The 26800-nt window shown below is 43.0% G+C and overlaps 1 protein-coding gene across 2 annotated transcripts in view; it reads right to left on the reverse strand.

Annotated features, from left to right (window-relative positions):
* Window positions 1-26800, reverse strand: part of WASF2 (WASP family member 2) — a 79376-nt gene that overhangs the window by 17607 nt on the left and 34969 nt on the right. For both annotated transcript variants that reach the window (XM_036745075.1, XM_036745074.1), the window contains exons 2-4: window positions 6538-6710; window positions 1644-1778; window positions 992-1145 (exon numbers count right to left, since the gene is read on the reverse strand). In XM_036745075.1, coding sequence (XP_036600970.1) covers window positions 992-1145; window positions 1644-1778; window positions 6538-6667 — 419 coding nt within the window. In that variant the 5' untranslated portion in view covers window positions 6668-6710. The remainder of the gene's footprint in view (window positions 1-991; window positions 1146-1643; window positions 1779-6537; window positions 6711-26800) is intronic.

Genomic DNA, 26800 nt, shown 5'->3' on the forward strand with positions numbered 1-26800 from the left:
CAACACTATGAGACCGATGGAAGGAAAGGCCTTTATGCTGACTATAGAGCTGTCTTCCATTTCAAGTCCCACCCCCAAGAGCAGACATACTTATAGGGGAAACTCTAGACAGGATGCTCAGAAACCCATCTGGCTGCACATATTCCCTAGGTTCTAGCAGGTACCTCTCAGAGAACCCAGTAATCAACTCCTATAGCAGGACCCAGTAAGGAGCTGACCATTCCTACAGGGTTACGATAAAAGGAAATTTTAAACCCCAAAGTGAAACCTAAATGGGAGGGGGAGGGGGAGGAGGAGGAGGAGAGGACCCTCTTTAGATGTAGCCCAAGATAGCTCTGTCTTATTTATACCTGAATCTACTTAGCCTGAAGAGTATTAGAGTAAGATTTCAGCACATAAACCTAGAAAAAGGAAGGCAGGAGAAGGTACAAAGGTAACCTGAGCTTGAATCCTAGATCTGATCCTTATTATTAGCTGTGTAGTCACAGGCAAGTCAGCTTTACCTCTCCAAGTCCCAATTTCCTAAGTCATAAAAGGGAATCACAATCATTTCTCCCAAGGCTGTGGTGAAGAAAATGCTTTCTAAACTATAAAGGATTAGGGACAGGGACTGGTCCTGTGATCTCACTGATCTGTGGAATTCCTTCGTACGGAGCTCCTTGCAGGCTGGTACCAGCTCTGGAGCTTATACCTCTAGAAAGTTACCTGGGGCCCTTAAAGGTTAAGTGATTTGCCCAAGGTCACAAAGCCAACTTTCCACCTGCTATTCCAGGCTGCTTCAACAAAGCATTAGATGCTGTAAAGTGCTATATGAACGCAGGTTATTATTATTAGAAAATGTTAAAATGAAACTACAAAAATGAGTAATTCTGCTTATATAGTCAGCTTCAGTTCTAGCTGTCTCTGGTTCTCTCCAGCTAATCCAGTCCAGGAGACCTTCTCCGTGGCAAACTCTCGGCTGCCACAAGGCTACTGATTAGGGAGCTGTTACCTGTACGAGGACAGATTGTTGAGGGGTGGAGGAGCATTACAAGTGTTATACGTTTCCAGGACGGGCACCGGGAGCGAGGCCCGGTCAAAAAGCTTCTGGTCCTGAGTGGTGGAGCTTTTGAAGGCCTTTCGGGTGTTAATCCCTTGCAGTGACACTGGGAGAAAATGAGAGGAAGGCATTACAAAATGGAAGAACTCCAGTGAAGCAAACATTGACTGAGTCACGCCAGTCACTGAAGACCAAGCTGTTACATTTCTTTGCAGCAGCTGATTAGAGCCAGGTTCTTCTTCCCTGGTCCTCTTGGGAAGCCCCACAAGGCTGTTTGCAGGCCGGCCATTTCACAACTGAACAAAACAAGACAACACAGAGGTCTGCAACATGGCTGGCTCCAGCAGCATCTTCCTCAAGAGTCACTCCATCTGAACGTGCAATGTCTCTTCACAGAAGTGGATCATGGGGAGAAGAGGATGGGGCTGGGGGTGGAATCTGCTGAACTAAAGAGGGCTCAGCACCCCTGCCTGGCCAATGCCACAGATTTTTGGAACTCCGCCCTGCCCCCCCCGCCCCCACTTTTCTAGAAATCAGAAAAAGAAAAAAGCTTGGCACAGCACTCCTCAGCTGGGCATGCAAATGCTGAGCTCAGCTTCCTTACCTTCTTCCTCCTTGGGATCCAGCTGAGTGACTTTAACTTGTAGGCGGTCAACCCTCTCAGCTAGAGAGCTCATCCGGAAGGCAAAGGTATTTGCCTGAGTAAAGAGCTCTCCAAAAATGTCCTCTGCAAATTTACCTAGAAACAGCAGAGGAATCAGGTTACAAATGAACAAGTCATTCTCCATGTATCTATCACAATGCTGCCTGCCACTGCCTAGGAAGGCTAGCCAGTGTAGACTGAGATCACTCCCACTGTGTGGGCAGCAAGCAGATGTTCTAAAACTAACGGAGCCTTCTGGGCAATCTCTGAGCAAGTCAGAAAACTCGAAGCAAACTGAACCAACTCTAAAGAATTAAGAGAATAGAAAGAGTTGACACTGAAAGGCCGGAGAGCCAACCGCATGCCTGCACATTCCATTTGACTCTTACCACCAAAGAGGAAAGTGTTGGGGAGACAGTTATTAAGAGGTCCTCCTCTTGGGAGGTCAGGTGCTCAATAACACTCAGAAGTACATCATACAGGCCCAAGAGTGTATATACCAACACGAGCCAATGTACAAGCTCCTCTACTAGGTGAAATCTGGATTTTATAATTTAGCATGCTGCAGAGCATTCCTTCAAATCTGCATCCCAAGGAATAAAAGTTAGTATGTTCCTTGAAAAACAGCATACCAGTGATCAATCTCCTGTCTTTTTTTCTCCCTCTTAAAAAGACACAGGCTTCCTTATTTTAAATCTTGGACCTAAGAAGAGCCACCAACCAGAGAAACAAAATGGCACTTTAATGCTGCCTCCATCCTGTCACGCCAAGTCTCTCTCACTCTGTCTCTCTCTGTGACACACAGACACGGACACACACAGACACACACACAAACACCCCCCTTATTAAGGATGTGAGGTCAAGGAGAAAAATGGTGAATGTCTTTTACGTATATTACTCAAGCAACATCCAAGGGTAAGGCAGGAATAAAAGTGACCAGAAACAACCGAACAGTGATGATTATTTTGACGACTATCTGAAGTACAAGTTCCAGTTCTTAGCTTTTAAATGATACTCTATCCCAGTTCAAAGTCTAGCAGAAAAATCAGTTACAAAGGAGCTAAACTGCATCTTCAGGGTGAACTGCAGCTCACTTTGCCTACACAACCTGGAGGGTAGAAGATTAATCAGCCACAAGTTCAAAATTGCTGGGGAACTCACTTCAACGAGGGGCTTCTAATCAAGAGAGGAACAAGTTCTTGCATCCTGCCCGGTCTGGGGGTCTAAACAACCATGGTAAGCTGCCAGGCTCAGAGATTTCAAATCAGGCTAGCAGTAGGCATTTCTGCAGAGCAAACTGCAGGGTTAAGGACTGTGTCTGATCCCTGTCTAGAAAATGGCTAAGTTCCATAAAACCCACATTGTACAGCCAGGCTCCTTCAGGTAATGGCAAATTGTAATTAGAAGGCTAAAGCACCAAAATGAGCGACTACATGGAAAACAGTTCATGGCCATAGCTGTTACCCATACAACGTCCAAACTCTGCCCTCACCAAAAAATAAAAAATTAAAAAACCAGAAGGAAGAGCCCAAACCCCTCCAACCTTAACCCCTGGGATCCAAAGGTCTGTGTGCCAACCAGCTGAGCTCATCACCTCCTGCCTGGACTATGGAAGAGCCTGCTGGTGGGTGTCCCAGCTTCAAGGCTTTTCCCACTCCGGTTCACCTACTACTGAGAGGTCAAGCAGGTCTGCCTTATTCAATAAGTCCTTGTGCTACCCTATCACCTCCAGGATCAAACATATAATCCTTTGGTGTTCAAAGTCCTTTAGAACCACTCCCTTCTCCTCCACACTTTTCCAATCATCTCACACCTTACTCTGCCCCAAGAACACTAGTCTCTTTGCTGTTCCTGGCACAAACGTCCCAATCTCCCGACTCTGGGCATTTTCACTGGATGCCCTCTGTGCCTGAAATTCTCCCTCTCCTCACCTCTATCTTCTGGCCTCCCAAGCTCCCTTCAAGTCCCAGCTAAAATATCTCCTTTTTCAAGAAGCCCTTCCTGATTACTCTTAATGCCAGTGCCTTCCCTCTAGTGATGATCTCCAACTTGTCCCGTTTCTAGCCTGTTTGTACATAATTGTTTGCAAGCTATCTCCCCGATTAGCCTGCGAGCTCCTGGAGAAGGAACTTCTTTTTGGCCTTTATTTGTGCCCCAGCATTCAGCAGTGTACATGGCAGGTGCTTAAGAAACTTGTTGAGCCCATCTGGACGATCAGGTTAGCTAGGATTTTCCTGCTCCCAAAAAGGAAAAAGTGGTTGGGGTTTGGGGAGATGGTAGAGGAGGAAGAGAATACTACTATATTATTATGGCATTTACATCTAAGACTGACACAGAAAGCAAAGCCTGGAAGAGAATTAGAATCAGAATCCTTGGGTCACACAATATTGGCATGCCTGGAAGGAAAGCAAAATATTAAAGACCTAAGGCTTGAGAAAGTTTCTAAATGTAACTCCAACCATCAATTTAACTATCTTGTCCCTCAAGCACCAGCCTTCAAAAACAAAATACTGATACCTGATAAATTCGTTCATTCAGCCATCAGGATAGATGGTTCAATCAGCCCTATGCCAAACAACAGATCTGAGTCTCCTACAGCTGACAATCTCCTACAATACCTCTTAAAGGGTACTGGGTTGTGCTACAAGTCCAATTTTATCAGGATTTGCCCTGGGTCCTAACTAGCCAAGAAGCTAACAAAGATGTGTTTAAAAAAAAAAAGTAGTCACAACTACCATAGCTATTCAAAATAGTGCAACCAACTATAAAGACTGCTGATCATACTGCACTAATGGGGCAAAAAGTGGATCCTGTGGGTCAGCTACAGTAAGGAGAGTATGGAATCTGGAGTCCTGTTCTTTAACAGTTAACCCAATTAAAATTTCTCTATCAGATGCAGCAGATCTTATTAGAGTTCAGTGCTTACTGAGGCCAAACTCATGGATTTGATTCTCGTGTAGACCATTTAGCTTCACAGTGAAGAAAAACACTACTCCGGGCCAAGACTACATCCTTTGCCTGGCCAACTCTCATAAATGCATACTGTTGGTCACAAGGGGGAGGGGGCGAGCAAGTATGGATGGCTCTGTGTAACCCAGCCATCCCCATACCAATGGGAAAACAAATGCAAAGCACATGTGGTATTTGCTTTCTGTGGAGCTGCCTAGTACAGCGAAATGAGGAGGAGGACAGGGATCAGGAGGCCAGTATTTATGGGTCAGTTCTACCTCTTACATACTAGATGACTCGGGACAAGTCACAACCTCTCAGGGGCTCTATGTCCTCCCCTCAAATGAGATTGGACCAGATGGTCTCAAAGGTTCCTTCAAGATATAATATTCTGTTATTCCACGTGAGAGTCACATATCCCACTGGTTACTAGGGTAGCCTGCATGGAGCAAGGTCATCAGCAGAGAGCAGGACACAACATCAGAGCCAGAGTGTGACCAGGGCAAAGCCCAGGTTTTCCAATTCCCCAAGTCCAGTATTTGTTCAGCCTTCTCAGTGCTATCAAGGCAGAACTGACGCCTTTAAGATCAAGTAAAGCTCTCGGCTGCTTTGGAGCATGCTCCTCTTAACAAGCATTTTGTACCTGCTTGGCAATGTTCCTTTGTGTAAAGCAAGGAGTCAAGGTTCTGTATCTTTCCTAGGCCCCACCCATAGTTTCCTAAGCCCTCCATCAACTGAAATCAACCCTGGGTGAGATGACAGCTTAGGAATCTCAGAGCTCATAGATCACCTGACCACAGAGCAGGGTCTCTGCAGCCAGCTATTCTAAAGGCAGGACCTATTACTATCTGGGGGAACATAGGCTTTACTGATATTCTAGTCCCTTCACCCATGGCCCTGATGCAGTAGGAGTATCTGCAATGATTCATGAAGATGTGTTTGCTAAGGGAGATCACCAAAATGGCATTTCAGCTGAGGTATTCATGGAAGCAGTAGTGGTATCAGACAACTGCAAAGCCTATCAAAACACTTGCCACTCCCAGATCATGGCATCAAGCAAACAAAGTCGATTTAGAATGAAATCTGAATCACATGCATGCATGCATGCGCTCACCCCACCCAGGGCAAGATTCATTCATTTCTGCCAATTAAGAAAACAAAATAAAAATGACTATCAAGGTAGTTTTCTCTCAGCCTCAGAGCAGACAGGGTTAGACAGAGGACTAGCTGTAGTTACAATATGCATTACCACATACAGCCTGCAAAAACTCTTAACACTCCCCAGAGACTGCAGAAGTAATTTGTACCCTTAACTTTCAGACCTTAGGGCCTATGACACAGGGTGGCTGAGACAGGCCAAATCTCTGTGTGTAAGAGAGGGAGGGGAAGAGGAGGAAAAGAGGAGTGAGAGAAAGAGAGAGAAAGCCAGTGAGATTGCCCAAGCTGACTTTCTATCTCTGTGAAAGGGAGGGGAAGAGAAACAAAGAGCTGAGGATGATGGGAACATGTGAGGCTCCATCAAATAGCTCCTGCAATCCCAGGCACACTCTCCGACCCAAGATGCCGCTCTGTGAACCTCCCACTTTCTACACAGAATTCTGCTCTGTCACTCCATCTGCAATCCCGCTGCAGCCCTTCCTACCACCCTGCCCACGGATGTCTTCTGAAGCAGGTGGGGTGATGAGGGTTGGGGGGGTGGGGAAGGGGGTGGCAGTAAAGAGAGGACTGAAGGGAAGAAATCTGTACTCAAAAGGAACTCTCTTTTGGGGGGAAATAAATAAATATATTTTTGCATTACCTAGGGAAGGCAGATGGGGGAGAAATAGGAACATGAGAGGAAAAAGGAACTAAATAAAGAGCACCAACGACCCCTGAGGGCAGAGCGCAGGCTCTCTGCGGTACTCACTCAGGCTGCCCAGCTGTCGAATGACATTTGCCAGGGTGATGTTGGTCTTGCATTCCAGCTCGCTTGTAACGCTAGGCAACGTCTGACGGCACAGGTGCCTTGGCTCGATGTTCCTCGTTACTAACGGCATGGTGGACCTGCTTCAGGCAATGTTCTGAATGATGAAAAACAACCTAAAAAAGAAATAACAGGAAAGTATTACTCAACCACAAATTCCAGGCACACTAGGGTTGTGTGATATTTTTTTCCTTTGCTCTGATCTGAAACAGCTTATAGAATCCTCCCTTCCCTGACCCATCTTTTAAAAAAGCAGACTCCTTTTCTATATTTAAGGGGATTGTGGGGGGGGGGGGGGAAGAGTAAGATTTAGCTGTTATAAGGCTTGTTGGTATTATATGCAGCAATGGAAACCTACCCATCTTTGAGAGGCAAGAATTTCCCTGGCCAAATATCGTCTCAGCAGGCAAGGGGGGGGTAGGATTAGAGAAAAACCCATTCAGCAGTCACTGGATGGCATAGACACCATCCTTGCAAGGATGGTAACTAGGACAGATTAGATTCCAGGCCACCAACTGTACAGGATCAAAAAAGGGCTTCTGTCATCTGTATCTCCATGATGAAATCAAGCTGCCAATAGTGATTTTTCCCTTCCACTGATACACGTCAGGACATAACCTTTCCAGTTCTTCCTTGATGGGTGACTGTTAAATGTGCAACTAAGTACTTGCTGCCAGAATCTACTAACACCACTAAAGTTTAGTCTGTAAATTGACAGAATGAAAGAACGTCAAAGAAAATTCGCCTGTTCAATATGCCAAACACAACGCTGTGCAAAATGTGCTGTGATATTCCCAACCCTGCCCTCCCCCCGTCCCTTCCACCCCAATATCTTTTCTCCTCCTTCCAGTCTAGGCACAATATACCTGGGCTGAAAGGCTCTTGAGACAGCAGGAAACATCTCCTGCCAACAAGGAAACCTTCCAGTGACTGTTTCTTATCCTGTTGGATGAGTCCCTTTCCCTAGGAAATCCCCTCCCCCCCACCCCCCAGAGCCATTGTTTTAGACTTCATCTACCAAGTTCCTAGCTTTACAAGGGTAGGAGGGAGCTTCATTCTGAACCAAAAAGATTTGACTTACAGTCAAATTACAATGGCCAGGTCCTATTTTCACATTCTATAAAACTGATGAAATCTAACACTGTTTAATGGCCTTTGTACTAGAGAAATGGTGAAAAGTCAGGACACACAGCAGCTTATCCAAGTTCCCACTGCTAGGATTCTTCTAAAAGGCAAAGGCACAGGCTTACTTACACAAAAAGCCTTAAAACAGAGACGGAACACTAATTCAATCACCAAAAGATTGGCCCCAGCTACAAAACGCTTAAACCAAGTTGATCATCATAGATCTGAAAAGCTGACCAAGATACCGACTCAGAAAAAGTAAAATGAAGCCCTTCAGGCTCAAAGGGGGAGCAGTACCCTTTGGAACAGACTGCTCCTTGTTATGGACATTCTGATCTGCTCTGAGTAAAAATAAAACAGGAAGCCAACAGCTTGGGGAACAAGATTTCCTGTCACCAACAGCAACAGCTCAAGAACCAAGAGAATCAGCTGCTTGCTCATAACTTTGAACCTCCCTTTAATAGTCATTTCATGGCAGCTGGGCCTATCTTGGGGGTGCAGAGGTGTTTCCTGAATGCTGTAAGTATGTAAGTAAATAATTTCCATTCTGTTCCTCTGCCAAGTTCCTCTCCAAACCAGGGCCCTTCTTACTGGGATCCCAGGCTTCTCCCTCCAGCTGATCCCTTCCATCCCTTCCCTTCCTTGAACCGCTATGACCCAGGGAATGTGAAACACGAACTCTCAGGGAGGGTCACCAGCTTTCTGGGTTTCCGTAACTAAATGGTTAGGTGAGAACTGAAAATGGGAACAGGGCTGTGGGAATCCAATGAGAACATGTGTAAGTCATCAAGTACCATCTCAATGTCATCTGCTATTACTGGTAGAAGAGAAAGAGAACCTGGGAAGACTTAAATGAACTGATGCTAAGTGAAGTGAGCAGAACCAGGAGAACATTCTACACAGTAACAGCCACATTGCGCAATGACGGACTTTGACAGACTTAGCTCTTCACAGCAATCTAAGATCTAAGACAATTCCAAAAGACTCATGATGGAAAACGCTATCCACATCCAGAGGAAAAGCTATGGAGTCTGAATGCAGATCAAAGTTTACTATTTGCTCTCTTTTTTTGGTTGTTGTTTTGTTTTGTCTCTTCTTTCTCCTGGTTCCTCCCATTGGTTCAAATTCTTCTTTACAACATGACTACAAATTGCATACCCTCTTGGGGAGGAGGGAGGGGAAGAAGGTGGGTAGAAATTTAAAACTCAAAATTTTATGGAAGTGCTGAAAACTAAAAATAAATAAGTTTATACATTTAAAAAAAAAAGAAGAGAAGAGGGACACAGATAAGAGCCTCCTTGGGTCCCATATACTGCTACCTGGGGGCTTCTATGCCCTCAAACTTCTGACTTTTCCAGTAGAACCAGAAATGCAAGGGTGGACCAGGATAACTCAGTCACCACTGCAAGCCACATCAGTGTGTCACTTGAGAAGCTGTCCTGGCCTCTCCCAAAGGCCCAGACAGCCTGGAAATTCTGGGAATGTGGTAAAGATGAGCATGGCCATTGGCACCACATTTATTCCAGACTTTCCCTCTGGATACCTGATTAGGGACTGTGGATTCCAGACGGTCTGGGCAAATGTCTGATGGGCAGCAACTTTGAAGCACCATGCAATATGGCACAAACACTTTACTATGGTCTGTTATTCCACCTACCCAAGGTACAGAAACTCAAATATGGTCAATTATCTACACAAGTATTTGTTCATTCAGGGAGATCTGGGCTCCTGGGTGTGGAATTATTACAAAGTAGACTGCTAGCCTGCCCATGACCAATTTTTAACCCACTCCCCACAAAATCAGCCTTCCTGACAATCAGGTGGTTATGTGGCATGTGCACGGGGAATTAAAATATTGTAATTTTCACGTAAGCAAAACAAATATTTCTCTAACGAAAATTCCCTGCTATGAAATAAAAATCATGCCACACATTCCCAAAGCCAAACAGTAATGACTACTCTTTCATCTGCCGTTTGATATTATCCGCACGGTGACCCCTCCTGGATCAGTGGCCCATGGATGCAGTGAACAGCAACTGTAACAACAAAAATCCAGGCCACATATTCTAACATTCAGATGAAGTTTATAGCATTTGCACTAGGCCACAGGTAAACATAATTAAACTTGGTGTGGAGCAGCTTTAGAATCTTTGCTGTCTTATACAATAGCAAGAACACTGGACTGGGAACCAGGAAGCCCAGATGGAGTCAGAGAATGTGAGAGCTGAATGGGAGGGAAAAGGGGTAAGACATCACTCCTGCAAAAACCAGAGAGAAAGGCCTGGCCAAGCTATTCGCCTCTCCTCCACGTCAATGTCCTTACACATCAACAATAAATCAATAAGCATTAATTCATCACCTCCTCTGCATGTACTATTCAAAGTGCAGGGATCTAAAGCCAATGCCAAAGCAGGCTTTGCCCTCAAAAGCCTTACCTGATATCCTCTAGGAAGAAACAACACATAAAGAAATACAAAATATTTACAAACACAATAAATATGAGGTAACTGGAGGAGGCACTAACAACTTGATCGATCAGGGAAAGCTGGTCTCCCCTCCAAGGTCCTTCTGAGCCCTGACCTAGGCTCCTTGCCTCATTCCACTTCTCTCTTCACCCAGCTGCTGCCAGGACTCTGAACCTCTGACTACCCTACCGTGCCTCCCCATGAGGTAGTGGGATACAAACTCCGTTCAATTCTGGCATTCAAGGCCCTCCATGGTTCATCTACACCTTCCCTTTTTAACCTTTTTCTACCATAATCCTCTGCATTCATCTGGACTACATTCCCCCCTCCATCTCTGACTATGGACATCCTTCTCCATCCTGGTGTCGTCAGGTGCTAACTCCTCCTGACCTCACCAGCTAGAATCCATATTTCTTGTCCTTGAATCAATTAAGCCATTGGGTTTGGCCTCTCAGGCACTTGATGGTTTTCCATTTTGAATTACAGTTATTTGTAGGCATGTTTCATTCTTTTATTTAACTGTGAATTTTTTGAGGGCAGTAACTCTCATCTTGTATATCCAAGGCCTTGTGAATAGTATGAATTTGATAAATGCTGGATGAATTCAACTTTCAGAACTTCTACTTTCTTCCATGCACCCAAGCTATCACCTCCTGACATGGCCTACCTACACTTTAAAACCAAGCTGAAGGTGATTTAGTTCTTTCCCTAGGCCTCGTTTTACCTGAGGTCAGGACCTGCAGGTGGCACAAAAAGGGGTGTTCTAGGAAAGGCCCAGAGTTGCTTGCTGTTGCTTTTTAACCCATCTCTTGGGCTGAGCAGAAGCCTGAAAGGATTTCCCTAAGGAGACTGACTTTTTTGAGCAGCTCTAGGACACCCCCCTCTCCCATTACAGACAGAAATACTCTTCCCACCTTTCCCATTCCTTGGCTATTTTCTGCCTAAGTACAGAGCAGGAAAATGCTGGAAACCAAAGACATCCTGGCCTTCCCAGTCTTCATCTGAACTAACTCCAGAGCCCTCTGGGTCATGACAAAGCACTGGAGCCTGTCCCGTGTTTGTAGGCATAGAGAGAAGCCTGATATATTCCTGAAATCTTACAATGTTCCAGCTTGACGCTAAACCTAAGCCCTAAGTCACCTCATGGGAGCCACCCCCACAATTCAAGGCCTCTGGCTATGTCAAAGCAGTTGTTTGATTGATTTCCCCAGGCAAGCTCTGCCCTGTCCCAAGACCCAAAACAGGGATGGGGGCTGCTATCTTGGGCCCAAACTCTGAATTCTTATTCTCATCAGGGATGAGGAGAGATACCTGATCATTCCTGCAAGGATGCCTTTCTCTAAGCCATTTACCAAAGAAAATAAAGCTTCCTTGAACCAAGGTCAGGTCAGCCCTGATGATACCTGCAGATTTCAACAGCGACACTGCCTAAACAGCAAGGAACTTACAGCTACAGCAACAATCACCACCAGAGCTAAACCTCCTGTAGCATTTTGCCTTTGAAATGCAGTCCAAAAAAGCTGATTAGCAATGGCAGGGGATGGGGTGAATGTGGAGGTTTTTGTATGTGTGTCAACTAGGACTTCTGCATTCTCCCTATTCTACAGATGACAGCATTCTGGGCACGGGCAGGGGCAGGTGAGAAAGGGGGTTTGTTTTATAAGCCTGGTTTTTATAAGCCTTCTTTTGGTAGACTTTAGTGGATATTTCATTTAATCAAGGGGGGGAGGTCACAAATGGCTATAGGAATTTAAACTACAATGTTCCTCCCTCCCTCACTCCCAGTTTAAGTCAAAGAGGGTGGGCACATAATTGAGTCTGGCTATTGAAATGTTTAAAGAAAGATGAATTTACTGTGGCATGCAGAGTCTTCACTACCAGGCAGCAACCACAGGCAGGAATGCCTCATTATAGGCTTAGGCACCCACCCACTTCCTGTTGAGATGCAGGGTGGGGCTGAATATACAAATATAACCAGTCTCTTTCTCCTAAAACACATAACAAAGAGTTACTGACAAATCAGTTTAGGTCACAACACAAATGTCCCAGAAGGGCCTGCAAGACTGAAGTAGAATTCTTAGGATGGATTTTATGAACAAAGAAGATAACTGACCGGGGCAACTAGAGGAGAAGCTTATTTGAGATTTAAAACCAATCCTTCTCCTTGCAGGCTCCACTGAGCTACGGAGAGCCAGGTTATGCCAGTGGAATGGGAGCTTTAGGAGGCCACACCACACTGGAGAGGCCTTGGGACTAGCAGCCATGTAGCATTCATCTGAAAACCAACCCAAGTTTGACAGGCTTGTCACCAAATGCTAGCCACTAGGTGAAATTTATGAGCCACAACAACCTATGAGAACATTTGCTAAGGCACCCAGGAGTTTCAATCTCTATCAGTAGAGGTTAACACCTGCACCAGTGAATTCACATATCCTTTAAGTACTGAAGAAATAGGTCACCTAGTCCAATCCTTATCTAACCAAGCATCTGCTCCACTACTGTGTCTGGAGCGCTCTTTCAGGCACTGGGTGAAACAGAAGGGCACCTGCTCTGTGGCAGGCACTGTTCTAAGCACTTCACAATCATCAGCTTATTTGACCCTGTAAGGTAGGTGCTATTATGATCCTCATTTTACAGGTGAGGGAACTGAGGCAAACAGAGGTTAGGACTTGCCCAGGATCACACAGCTAGTAAGTGTGTGAGGCTAGACTTGAGCTCAAGCCTTCCTAACTCTAGGCTCAGCACTCTATCCACTGTGTCACCTAACTACCTAACAAAAACAGCAGCAGCTACTGCTGCTAACATTTATTTAGTGTCTACTATATGACAGGCACCAAGTTAAGCACTTTACAAATACCATCTGATCTCACAGAGCTTACAGTCTAGTAGGAGAAACGAGACATACAGATTAACTGCAATATGCGTTATTATATGGAAACTCCATCGGAAAATTACAAAGCAAAGGGCTATATACTACGACCCTGGCAAATGGTCATCCGGCCCCAGCTTAAAGACCTTTCCTCCTTCCAAAGCAGCCCATGGCACTTTGGATCTGCTCTCTTCTACCTAACTATTCTTCACCTGCCCAGGCAGGCTCTCAAGCCCCAACCCAGCTGTGCAGGGGGAAAGGTGTGAAGATGATCTAAAGGCTCCCCTGCCTCCTCATTTCTCTGCTTTCCTCAGGTAGATCCCCTTGCCACCGAGCCCTATTAATCCCTGATACCTAAAGTGGGTGCCCTCATCATCTCTATGCAGATCTCTCAGATCTACCTACCGAGACCTAACTTCTTTATTGACCTCCAGTCATACATCTCAAAATGCTTATTAAACATCTCAAACTGGATATTCTGTAGACAACTTGAACTCAACATGTCCAAAAAGGAACTCATTATCTTTTCCCTTAAACCCTCCCCACTTCTGAACTTTCATATTAACTGTCAAGGGCAATATCATTTTTCCTGACACCCACGTGTCACCTTGCAACCTAGGAGTCATCCTCAACTCTTCACTCTCCCTCATCTCCCACATCCAAGCTGTTGCCAAGGCCTGTCGATTTTACCTTTGTAACATCTCTCCAATACACTCCGTCTTCTCTAACATTGCCGCCACCCTGGCACAGGCCCTCAACACTTCACACTACTGTAATACCTGCTGGCGGATCTGCCTACTTCAAATTTCAACCCCCTCCAGTCCATCCTCCATTCATCTGTCAAAGTGATCTTCCTCAAATGCAGGTCTGATCACGGCATCAATATCCAATATATGTCAGTGGCTCCCCATTATCTCCAGGACTCAGTGTAAAATCCTGTTTGGCATTCAAAGTCCTTCCAAATCTGCTCCCACCTTTACCTTTCCGCTCTTCTTTTAGTGTCGAGTGTCAAGTGTCTGAGGCCGGATTTGAACTCAGGTCCTCCTGACTCCAGTGCTGGTACTCTACTCAGTGCACCACCTAACTGCCCCTCCGCTCTTCTTTTAGCTTACTCCATCCCTGAGCTCCAGGGACATACAAGCGACTCCAGATGTCTTCACTGGCTGCTCCTCCCTTGCCTGGAGCATTCTCCCTTCCTCCTCATGGCCAACTCCTGGCTTTCTTCAGGTCCCAGCGAAATTCCATTGTCTATGAGAAATTTTTCTGATCTTCCTTAATGCTAGTTGCCTTCCTCCAATTCATCCCATGTTTAAATGTATCTTGTTTGTACACAGCTGTTTGCATGCTGTCTCTCTTTGAGAGCAAGGGCTGGTGTTTGCCCTTCTTTGTATCTCCAGCACCTGGCACATAAGTAGGTGCTTAATAAATGCTTATTAACATTACTGATCCTGTTTCTCATTAGTATAAAAGTATAGTTGGTATAGTATCCAGAAATATCATGTGAAACCAAGTTCATTTATGAAAGCATTGAGTCTTTAAGAAAAATTTCTTCATATAAAATTTTATATTCCCATCTTGACTATATACCCAGTAGGGATCTGCACAGTATTATGAATAATAATAGTTCTTATGTTTATACTATATTTGTGCAGTTAAATGATCAATCACAAAACTTCCAAAGACCTATATCTTTAGTTTAGTTAGTTTCATGAGTTGCTATGTCCCCCAAACTGACTACCTGGTGGCCAAACTCGGACCTGGCCCAGGAAGCCTTTCCAGGTTGGGGGTCAGGGGCCGCCAGAGCTTATGTCCCCACTAGCATATCCTTGAAAAATCTAGAGGCACTACCACGAGGCAGGTACTAGAGGAAAAACAGCAACAACCACACATTTATATGACCCCTTAAAGTTTACAAAGCATCATGCTCACAACAACCCTGTGAAATACACCATTCAAATATTAAACTGAAACTGCTAACATCGATACAATTAGGACTTGGATTAGATGATCTCTCTCTTCCATTCCAGCTCTAATGTTTTGTATAGAGAGCCAACTACATTTTACCTGCCCAAACTAGCAATAAATTTCTTGCAAACTCCAAATAAAAATACGTGGTTCTAGTAACTTCAAACTACTTCAGCCTTTCTACTTTTCTCCCCTAAACAATCAAATATAAACTTTGAAGTCCAGTTCTACTCATAAATGCAGAAACCCTACCCCCGATTCCCATTAGAGTTCATGTACTCTTACAGTCTTACCTGTGAGAAGCTAGGAGGCCAAGTGGGTAGAGTGCTGAGCCCAGAGTCAGGAGGACTGAAATCTGGCCTCAGATGAACCTGGTCAAGTCACTTAACCCTGTTTGCCTCAGTTTCCACATCTATAAAATGGAGAAGGAAATGGCAAACCACTCCAAGAAAACCCCATATGAGGTCATAAACAGTTGGACACGACTAAACAACAACTGTCTTAGCCTTTCAGCCAATACTTAAGAGTATTAAGTTACCAGGTCTGGAGTCATTAAGACTACCTGGGAAGTCTAATAGGGAAAAACTTGTCCAGCCTACCTATCTGATGGTTCATCTTCGGGTCACTAAAAGTCTTTCAATAATATACTCAAGCACCAACCACTGCTCAGTTTCAAACACAACTTTTCCTGTCTCTAGCTAATACCAAGTTGTTGGTGACTAAAAATTCTGGACTACCTGAAGGAAGTAACGCAGTCTAGGTGCTCTCAAATGAACAAGGAGTCATTAACCCAGCACTATGTGTATACACCCAGGCTGGGGCTTCATGAAAAAGTGGCTGATTCTACTTGACTCCCTTAACTGGGAATGGAGCTCAGGTCTTTTCTCCCTCCATACTCTAATAGGTAGGAGCCTACCAGATACTGGTCAAGAGCTAAGCTTTACCTGGACAAGCCAAGAGGAATAACTACTGGTGGCTTAGACACAGTGGCAGTTTTAGAAATAAGGAAGGAAGGAAGGAGATAATCAAAACCGAAATTCCCATCAAGCCACTGAGTAAGTCTCATTTCATCCTGCCAACAGTCTAACTGTTCTTTTTAATCTCTATGATGTCTTCACATTTCAAGTTTCTGTCTGCAGTATCTGCTCCCTCCCTGGGCTAGAAAGGCCAAAAAAGAACCCGACTTTACGAAACTGCAAAAGGCCAGAGAAAAAAAAGGTTGCACAGCAACAACAAAAAAGAAAATTCAGCAGAATGTTTTGCTGACAGCTCAGGGCAATATACAAACACACCGTGTGGTCACTGAGCAGTCAGAAGCAGCAATCTGAGATGTGAACTGTTCATACACCAACCAAAGTGAGGAGAGAGACCCAGCAATCACAACTATATCCAAGCAACAGAGAGTGAGATTACAGAGCAAACTGCTTTGCAATTCCACACCCCCTATTCTATTCTGCCAGCCACAACAAGGATTCCCCCCTGAAACTGTGTTCTACTCACTGGTCACTGGTGGCCATGCCTGCCAGCAACTAAGGAAGAATCCACAGCAAAGGGCAGCTGTGTAGATACTCCCTTCCATGAGAGCCCATTCTCCACTCACATTCCTGGAGATTTATAAGAATCAGCCCTTAAACAGAAGAGAAAATAAGCCACCCTCTCTCCCTGTCCACCCCCTTTTACTAGAGGGTTTGAAGTCAGTCACTCTGGACTACAATCACTTACTACTCATTCCCCAGTAATGGTCAAACCACCAATCTTCTCTAAATGTCTACTAGGGTCAACACAATGTGTTTGGTGCTGAGGAGATACAAAGATAACTGAGACACCCTCCCTATCTTTAAGGAGCTTACAATCAGGTGCTAAAACAGAAACAAGGATAAATGGAATACAAGTCAGAAAACCGTAAGTATGTGAGAGGAGTACTAAGGGACTGCATAGATGAGGGAGGCACCAGCACTCCATAACAGGAATTTCAAGGTAGGATCCTATCAATCAACTATGACCTTCAAGGAATTCAAAATCTAGTTTGGGAAACATGACAAATCAATAAAGACTGCCAAAGGTCAGTATACAGTAAACTGATAAATATAGGCATTGTAAGAGATGGGGGAACAGTCTTGTTTCCACAGAGTTGAAAGTATTCCTCTTCCTCCCCCTTCCCCCGAGCTTTAGCAGAATGTAAGTCAGGTGACTGAGTGGAACTACTTCTAATCAGAGCTCTGATCTAGCAGAAACCAGGCCTCAGGTGGGTCCGGTGAAAGGTCAGAGGCTGGTATACATGCTTAAACAAGCCATTTGAGGAAGGCATGATGTAAGCAGTGAGGGGGTTGTATCTGGCCAATGAAGAGCCTGGCGGGAGATTTGAAGGGAGGGTCTATAAGAGGATTGGCGACCATCTGAGTCCTTTGTACTCTCCTGTACTCTGTTCAGGGGAGGTACCCATTTATTCAGACCAAATAAACGTAAAATATAATTAAAGCGCCCCCAACCTCTACTGTTTCTCATGAGAAAGAGTAATAAATACCTTTTCTGATTTTGGGCTCGGACTCCAAACTCTTTATTGTGCCCTTGCACACAGCATTGTAAGAGTTTCAAAGAGGGAGAGAATTTTATGAGCTCCTTGGGAAAGACTTGAGCAGGGTAGATTTTAGATACACAGTGAGAAGGGGAAAGAGCATTACAGATGAGGTAAGGTGATGATCAGGCAATCCAAATCTGTAACGAGGTACTCAAATTTCACTAGTCCATCCACTCCATGGGAAGAACAAATAAAGGAGATGAGCGCCTTCTCTAGCTGTTTAGCATAAATAGGGAAGAGTCATTTACAAAGCTGAGATACACACCTAGCACTGAGCAACTAGCTGCCCAACTTCATGTCACTACTCATCCGGAGGTGTTATGCAATTTTTAAAGTCATATGAATTTCAATTTGCCTTAAAAAAAACAGGGAATGCCATACAATACATTTGAGGGAGAGAAAAGGTGTCATAAAGTCAAATAAGAAGGGGGTAGCCTAACTCCAAAGGGGTCAGAAAGGATTGTAATAAGTAAACAAATGCATCTGAATAGCCTACTTAGTCAATTGGTAAATTCTTGAAATTGCAAATAATCAGAGTAAATTTCTTAGTACTAAATCAAAAGAAGAAAGTTGCTAGATTCAAGGAGGTAGAAACAAAGTGCTGCTCACCTTTCAGGGTGGGCTCTGCATGCAAATGTAAATAAACATTTTGAAGGAAAACTGGTTTAACATGGATACTGCTTGATATGCACAGGTAAAGGGAATTTCCTTCCAGTGAGTTTCCTATGCTAATAAAATAACAGGTCAGAGCCAAAAAAAAGATGTAAAAGAAATGTCCTGGGGCAGGAGGACCTGAGTTCAAATCCACCTCAGACAACTGACACGTACTAGCTGTGTGACCCTGGGCAAGTCACTTCACCCAGACTGCCTGGGGGGTAGGGGAAGAAATGTCTTGAGACAGAAGACTCCTAAAAGAAAACCAGCCTGGGTCCTAAATTCTTTGCTTGCTACCAAGTCAACAATTAGGTTTCTAGATGAGGTCAAATTGCCCATAGATGAGCAAAAATTCAGCTTTATTCATTAAATCAAGAGTTCTTAACCTTTTTTTGAGTAATGGACCCCTTAGGGGAAGCCTATGGAACCCTTCTCAGGATGTTTTTTGGGAATGTTATAGAAGGGATTCATTCCCTCCACTGGGTGGGAGGTTGGACTGAATAGTAGTGTAAAACTCAAAAAAATGGGGGCCATTAAACTGTACATCTAGGTGGGCAGTACCTATTGACTGAGAAAACCAGGTATTAACAGTATCAATGTTTTACTGAATTATTTATTCTTAAATATTTCCTAACACATGTTAATCTGAGTAGAACTAGAATGCCAAGTTTGACACCTCTGGATTAGAAGATCTGAGGGACCTTTAAACTACAATTCTATAATTCTTGCCCATCCTTCAAGGTCCTACTCAAATGTCATTTCATTCTAAAGGGTTCCTTGATTACCCCAGCAGGAAGTAATCTCTCCATCAGCAGGCCTCAAAGCAGATTTGAATATTCAGGTCTTATTGCCTCAAAAAGAATAAAATCCTTGAGGGGAGAAATTATTTAGTATTGAAGGATTATTGATTATTGAGGGGAGGGATTATGAGTAACATTCATTTACTCATTCAAACTTTTAAGTGCTCATTACACACAGTGCATTATGGCATTGGGAAACCACAAATAAAATTAAACACAGCCCCTACCTTTAAAGTGCTTACAATCTACTAGATAGTGTACAAACACAAATACAAAGTGATATGACATACGATGAAAGGAGAACATTCACAGCTGGAAGAATCCAGGAAGGTTTCACAAAGAAGACAACATTTGAGCTAGGCCTCAGAGGCCTCAACTGGCAAAGCTGGGGGTGAAGGGTGGGGAGAAAGGGGGAAGTATTCCATACAGATAAGAATATGAGCAAAAGCAGAGGTATCTGAGCAAAAGCAAAGGGTATCTCCATTTTCTCCTCAGTAAAGTCAGGGAGTTGGATTAGGTGATCTCTAAGGTCCTCTTAAGAGCTAAATCTATGATTCCATGATCATCCAGTTTGCCTGAGGTATATGAAGGCTGTAGATTGAGAGAGTTAGTTCTCTAAATCGCCACTGATTAGAGAAATGCAAATTAAAACAACTCTGAGATACCACCTCACACCTTTCAGATTGGCTAACATGACAGAAAAGGAAAATGACAAATGCTAGAAGGGATGTGGAAAAACTGGGACACTAATGCACTGTTAGTGGAATTGTGAACTAGTCCAAGCATTCTGAAGAGCAATTTGAAACTATGCCCAAAGGGCTATAAAACTGTGCATAATTCCTTGACCCAGCAACACCACTACTAGGTCTGGAGATCAAAGAAAAGAGAAAAGACCTATTTGCACAAAATATTTATTGCACCTCTTTTTGTGGTGGCAAAGAGCTGGAAATCAAGGCAATGCCCATCAATTGGGGAATGGCTGAACAAGCTGTTGTATGATTGTGATGGAGTACTACCATGCTGTAAGAAATAAGCAGAGATGCACATCCAGAGAAAGAACTTTGGGGTCTGAATGCAGATGGAAGCATACCATTTTCTCTCTTTTCTTTTGTTTGTTTCTTCTTTCTCGTGGCTCCTCCCAAGTAGAGCCTATATCAGATTGCACGCCGTCTTGGAGAGGGGGAAAGGGAAGAGCAAGAGGAGGGAGGGGGGGAAAATTTAAAACTCAAAATCTTATGGAAGTGAATGTTGAAAACTAAAAATAAATAAGTTATTTAAAAAAAAAAAGAAATGATGAGCAAGATGGTTTCAGAAAAACCTGGGAAGATTTTTATGAACTCATACAAAGTGAAATAGCAGAACTGGAAGAACACTATACATAGTAACAGCAATACTTTAAGGGTGACCAACTGATCTGATAAAGACAACAATCCAAGACAATTCCAAAGGCCCCATGATGAAATACGCTATCCACCTCCAGACAGAAAACTGATCAACTCTGAATGTAGATTAAAGCATACTTTTTAAAAAATGTTTTATTTTTATTGTTTTATTTTTGGTTATGTTTTCTGTTACAGCATGGCTAAGATGGAAATGTATTTTGCACGACCTCACATGTATAATCGAAATCAAATTGCTTGCCTTCTCAAGGAGGGGAGGGGCAAGAGGGAAAAAGAAAGTTTGGAACTCAAATTTAAAAAAAAATAATTGTTAAAAACTTTTTTTACATGTTACTCGAAAATATCTAACAAAATAAATAAAAAATTTTTAATTTTTTTTAAAAAGAGGGGTTAATGTAAGACTGAGGAAGATTTTTAACGTCATCCTATAGACATCAAAAAACTACTCAAAGTTTAGGGCAGTGGAAATGATGAACATTTTAAGATTAACCTGCCAATAGGTTTGTAGGATGTACGGGTAGCAGGACAGACTGATGGCCAGAGACGTCAGGAGTTCAAGCAAAGGGTGATGAGGGAGAAGTAGTCAAAGATAACTACAAAGTTAGGAACACAGGTTAGAATGATGATACCATGACAAATACAGCAATCAGAACAACAGGCCGGGGTGGACAGAATGTTTTATCAAGGAAGCATTCATTGCATGGGGGGTTTAGACTATCTAAACAAGTCATTTGCAACTCTGATATTCATGCATTTCACCATTTGGAACAGTAAAACAATTCAGCATTTTCATTCCATTTATTTTGAGAGCAAAACATTCTTCAATGAACAATCTAAATTGTGGCTATCTGAAAAACAACTCATCATCACCCACCACCACCACCACTCCACCATGAAGGTCATTTCCAAGTATCCCCATACTTCCCCCATCTTCACGTAAAGGGGTGCTACCTTTCGCAGGCTAATTTTCCCAAACAGGCTAACACAAGAAAGGCTTCCTGACATATTTATACCAGAACTGATAAGAGTGTTAATGAGGATAACACACTGCCTCTCCCTCTCTGCACCTAACTTTAGCCAGCTGCTCAGGGGCCTCAAATGTTTCACTTTCAACAACATAAACACTCATCATTTTAAAGCACCGACCTCAGAAAACATGCTCAGCTCCTACTGCTTTTCAAAATAAACCACTGTTTTCATAGAGGTGAGCATGTAAGCTTCTAGCGCTTGTGATGGGCTAGTTTTATCTCCGGTGTCCTGGAGAATTGCTTTAAGCTTAATTCCTTGGGCACCATTCAACCCATTAAATCTTTTCACTAAGGATTTTTTGGGGAGGCGGGGTACCTAGTCTTTTACCTCTAAAAGACAGTGTGGTTTAGGGAAAAGAACACAATTTGGCATCGAGGCCTAGGTTTGAGTCCTAGCTTTAGCATCTTTCTGAATGACCTTGGGTGAATCACTAAACTTCTCTGGGCCTCACTTTCTTCAACTGTAAAATAGGGAAAATAAAACTTATACTTCCTACATCAGGGTTGCAAGGATAATACTTTACCAAGCATAAAACTATGTAAGAAATGTGACATATTGCTACCTCCTATTAAAATTAACTAAAACACATGTTACCGGGTAATTTCCAGTGTGTTATAGTGTTAACATCTTTAAAAATATTTTGATAAATGTATTTCAATATAATTGGCTTCCTTTGTAATTCCCCTGCATTTTATGAATTTAAAAAGTGATTCTGAGAAGGGGTCCATAGGCTTCACCAGCCTGGCCAAGAGGTCCATGACACACAAAAGATTAAGAATCCATAATCAAATCCAACCCTCCTCATTAAAAAGAAAAAAGAGAAACTGAGGCCCAAAGGAATGAAGTGACTTTCCCAAGAATATACAGAGACCAGGCTGGATTAGAAATCAGAATGCTTGACTCCTACGTTCATGTTATCTACTGCTCTATTCATGAAGTGCAAGCATTTGAAAATATTGTTCTGACCCCTTTTTCTTAAGAGCAGAGTGCCTTTTTCAAGTTTAGTTTGAGCTGAGATAATTATATCAGAGCAGTGAGTTTCCCCCATCTCTTTCTGCACATGGGGAATACTGAAAAGATAAGTCTTTTTTAATTATTAACTGTAAATAGCTCATTAAATATAATCCAATTACTTTAATTGTAAAAAGGAAGTAATTACAATATGTACATGTATTCTTGCCTAGTAGATTTAATATCTTAAATTAATCTTTTCAGCATTAATATTTTAAATTAACCTTTGACATTAGCAAAATGTGAGGAAGTGATGTCTTCTTTCTGTTAACCAGTGTTTCCCAGATCTTTGTTGTGATTTTACCCACAAACAGTTTTGGTGCTATCAACCTACTCACTCTAAAAAGGTTTTACTGAACACCACCTGCCAAAATAATAACAGCAGCTCACATTTATATGGTGCTTTGAGGTTTGCAAGGCTCTAGAGCTGGAAGAAACCTCACTCTTACTCACAGAAGAGGAACCTAAAGCCCGTTGTTGTTGAGTAACTTGCTGCAGAACCAGTTGGTGGTAGTCAGGATTTCAACCTGAGTCCTCCAACTTTAAATCCAGCATTCTTTCTACTACCAGTAATACCTAGTTTGTGTCCAAAATTTTTTTTCAGAGTCTTTTTAAATGTTGGGGTCTCTGTAGGGACAAGGAACAGCAAAAATTCCTCCTAAGCAATCTCACTCATCATAAGGTCTTTCCTGGGGAAAATATCTAAGCTTAAATCTCATAGATATGTTAGACCACCCTGGCATTTTACACTTTCTTGTTTCTTCATTTCCATCTGTCTACTATCAGCGCAGATACCCCAAAGAATGCTTCTTCCTCTCTGGTCTTTGGGCCCTCAAGGACCAGCTGTTATCATAGCTTCCCTCAGCAGCCATCTGACTATCTGGTTTTGAGACTTGCGTGGTGAGCAGGGATAAATAAATTGCATGGCTAAATCTCCATGAACTGCTTTGAAAATGTGTTCTGCCATGGTTTGTGAACTAAAGAACTCCTATTAAAGGGGAGGGAAAAAGGCTTACACACAAGAACTAAAAAGAGCTAACCTTGTTTTTATAACCCCACACACAAACTGAAAACTACCAACAGGAGTTATTTTAAGTTCCAAATCTGCATTTGGCATAATTAGAATCCTACTTATGTTCATACTGAGCTCTTTGCAAATTCCAGATCGCCCTAAGCTCAATGGCAATGACTATTGCAAGTGTGTTATGGGGGTAAATATTAGGGCCAAAACATTATAACATAACATACAATCATAGAATGTTAGAGTTAGAATGGACTTTACTGATCAAGTCTCATTTGACAGAAGGAACTAAGACCCAGAGAGGGGAAATGACTTGCCCAAAGGAGACACAACTAGTCAGTAACAGAGTAAGTTTGAACCCAGGTTTCCCAATTCCCAGAGTCCAGTGTTTATAAAGGCATTTCAACTCCTAAGATTCCAAGTGCTAATTCAAGTACCAAATATTATGTATGTGATCTCAACTCTCAAAAGATTTTACAAAAATTGATTTACACCTTGTTTGGCTAACACACTAATGAGCCAAACAAACAACAATGACTGACCGTGATTGTTTCTCAAAATGAATGAATAAATCTAGTGTAGCTTACTGAGACAAACTCCTTTCATCCCACAGACTCCAAATGCATTGGAGCAGCTCAAGACTGTATGGAGACAACTTCCCATGCCACCTAAACCATAGTCTCTTGGGAGAAAAGATGCAGAACCAGGTCACTACAGATGTTCTCACTCCAAGACTTGTTATGGTTTCCAAAAGGCCACCACAGACTACCAGGAGAACTAGATCCAAGGGAGTGTTCAACATGTTTGGTCGTGATTATAATCCTGGGGAAAGATGGTGACACCCAAAGTCAAAATACAGCGACTGCACAGGCAAACAATGAGAATTTCAGGGCTCAAGGCGACAAACGAAACCTCCTTCAAATTTTAAATGGAAGTCATATCATGGTAACACTGGTATTTTCATACAAAATGGTACTTATTGGTCAGCACTTGAAAGTTATAAAGCCAACTCTCTAAATACCCATGCACCTATAATTGCCGTGTCTTGCTCTTTCAAAGAACTGACTTTTCTAACAAAGGACAAAACAATGCCAAAAAAGCTATCGCATGGAAACTAGAGTCTCTGTTTTGCACCTGTACAACCAAAAGTAGAAGTGTCTCACACCGCCCAGAGGAAGGATGGTATTTATATGGGCTCTGCTACCCTTTGGCAGCAAATGCAAGAAAAATCTTTTTTTTTTTTAAAGGCTAAGGGGTGGGTCCAGGACTTTCAACCAGCTATTCAAGCAGGGTTACAGTTCCCCTCCCCAGTAATTAAGTTCCTTTTTCCACTCTCCATGCATGCATGAATCCTAATAACAATGGGGGGGGGGGGGGAGTTAGGGGGTGGCTGACGTTAGCCTTCAGAGGTCATATAAATCTTCCTTTCTAGGATGCCTTAAAAGCAAAAACTACATTGTCCATTCCACAATACCAGAGCATGGTATCTGACAAGATGTGCCTCAAAGCTGGTTCACCAGAAGTATGAAAAGAAAGAAGGTCCAATTCTGGAGACTATGGAGAAATCAAAGACACAAAACATGGAAAAAAACTTCTCAAAAAAGGTGGTATGCTATAGCAGAAAGAGCATCTGACCAGAAATCAGGAGATCTGAATTTTGGTCCTGACTATCACTCCCTTACCAAGTGGCCTCAAACAAGTCACTTCCCCTAGAGCCTTCATTTCCTCCTCTCTAAAATGAGAGGGGGACTAGATGGCCTCTGAGGTCCCTTAAAATTTTGAAAAACCAGGAGCCTAAGATGGTCTCACTTCCCTAAATAAAGTCCTACTCCAATGCCTCATGTTATCACAGGAGCCCTAGGTTCAACAGATAACAAGCTCTGACAATTCCTATCAAACTGGAAAGCCTTTGAAGACAAATACAGCAATGGACTGTGTCTATTGTCAAGGAACCAGTCTAAGTTCAAAGAAGTTCATCACCAGAAGGCTAAGTGGTGAATTTTCTTGGCCACAGGAAATCATGAAAACTAAGGTATCAGTGGGTTTCTGATATGCACCCTGGGAACAGCCACAGCACTGAAGTCATAGATCTTTCAAAGTAGTAAAGATGAGAGAAATTACAAACCATGTAGCACCGTGTGCACAAAACCACTTGTGTTTATGCATTCCTTTATCTTGGGTGATCAGACCCCAAAGACCCAAATGTAGCTTTGTGTCCACTGCCTTAGACACCCTCACTCTCTATTCTGGGGAACCTGGATCTCTGGGCTTATAGGAGCAGTAAACTTCTGGAGTTATCTGAAAGTGTAACAGGAAAGCTGCCAGTTCCAAGTGGGGTTTCCTAAAAGCAGGCCAAGTTAAGAATCAACACCATCTTCCACATTACGAGGTCCAATAACAGAAACCAAATGTCCAGCCTGAGATACTCATTCAAACCTAGCACCTAGTATGTACAATACACTGTGCTGGGTTATGGAGAAGACATAAAGACAAATATAAAATAGTTCTTGCCTTAAGGATGCTAAGTTCTAGTAGGAGAGAGGAGACATGTTACACAGATAAACACAATCTAGAATGAAAAGTGTGTAAGAATACAAAGTGCTAGGAGATCAAATGATAAATACTTAGATGTATACAAGGAAATCAAAATGTAGACTATTCTGATTAATGTGTTATGTCCTGTCACCTGAATTTCCTTCCCCATCCCAAAACTCAAAACCACAGCTGTCGAAGGTGAGAGAAGGAACAAGTCAGCAAACGGTGGGAGGAGAAACAGGTCAGAGAAGAAAAAGGAGATAGGTTTTCAGGAGCCTTGGACAAAGCAGGAAAAGCATATATCACACCAATGAGGATACACCTGAAATTGAAAACAAAAGCAAGCTAATTTTAAATCACCAAGAATCTGGCAACCTGGAGCTCCCTTTTCCAACCTAAATCATCTCCTACTTCTGTTTTTTTCCACACCTTTTCCCCAACCACCATTTTTTCCTTTACTTTCTCTACAATGAGACAATCCACCTCCCAGAATTCCTGACCAAATTACAGTCCTTTTTATCATCAACTCCCTTTAGAAGTTGTGTTAGTGTCTTCTCTTAGCCTGGTGGCAGCTTTCCTAAACAACACTACGTACCTAGGTGTACAGGCTGGCGAAGAGCAGGCCAACAGACATCCAGCTCAGCTTAATTGTAGAGATTACAAAAAGTATCTGCAAGGCCAGCAAATGATATGGTTACTCCTAACGGTCCAGCAGAAAGCGCTGGACTGAATTCTAGTATTGGCTGTACTCGTG

Source organism: Trichosurus vulpecula, chromosome 2 (assembly GCF_011100635.1).
Source record: "Trichosurus vulpecula isolate mTriVul1 chromosome 2, mTriVul1.pri, whole genome shotgun sequence".
Classification (NCBI taxonomy): domain Eukaryota; kingdom Metazoa; phylum Chordata; class Mammalia; order Diprotodontia; family Phalangeridae; genus Trichosurus; species Trichosurus vulpecula.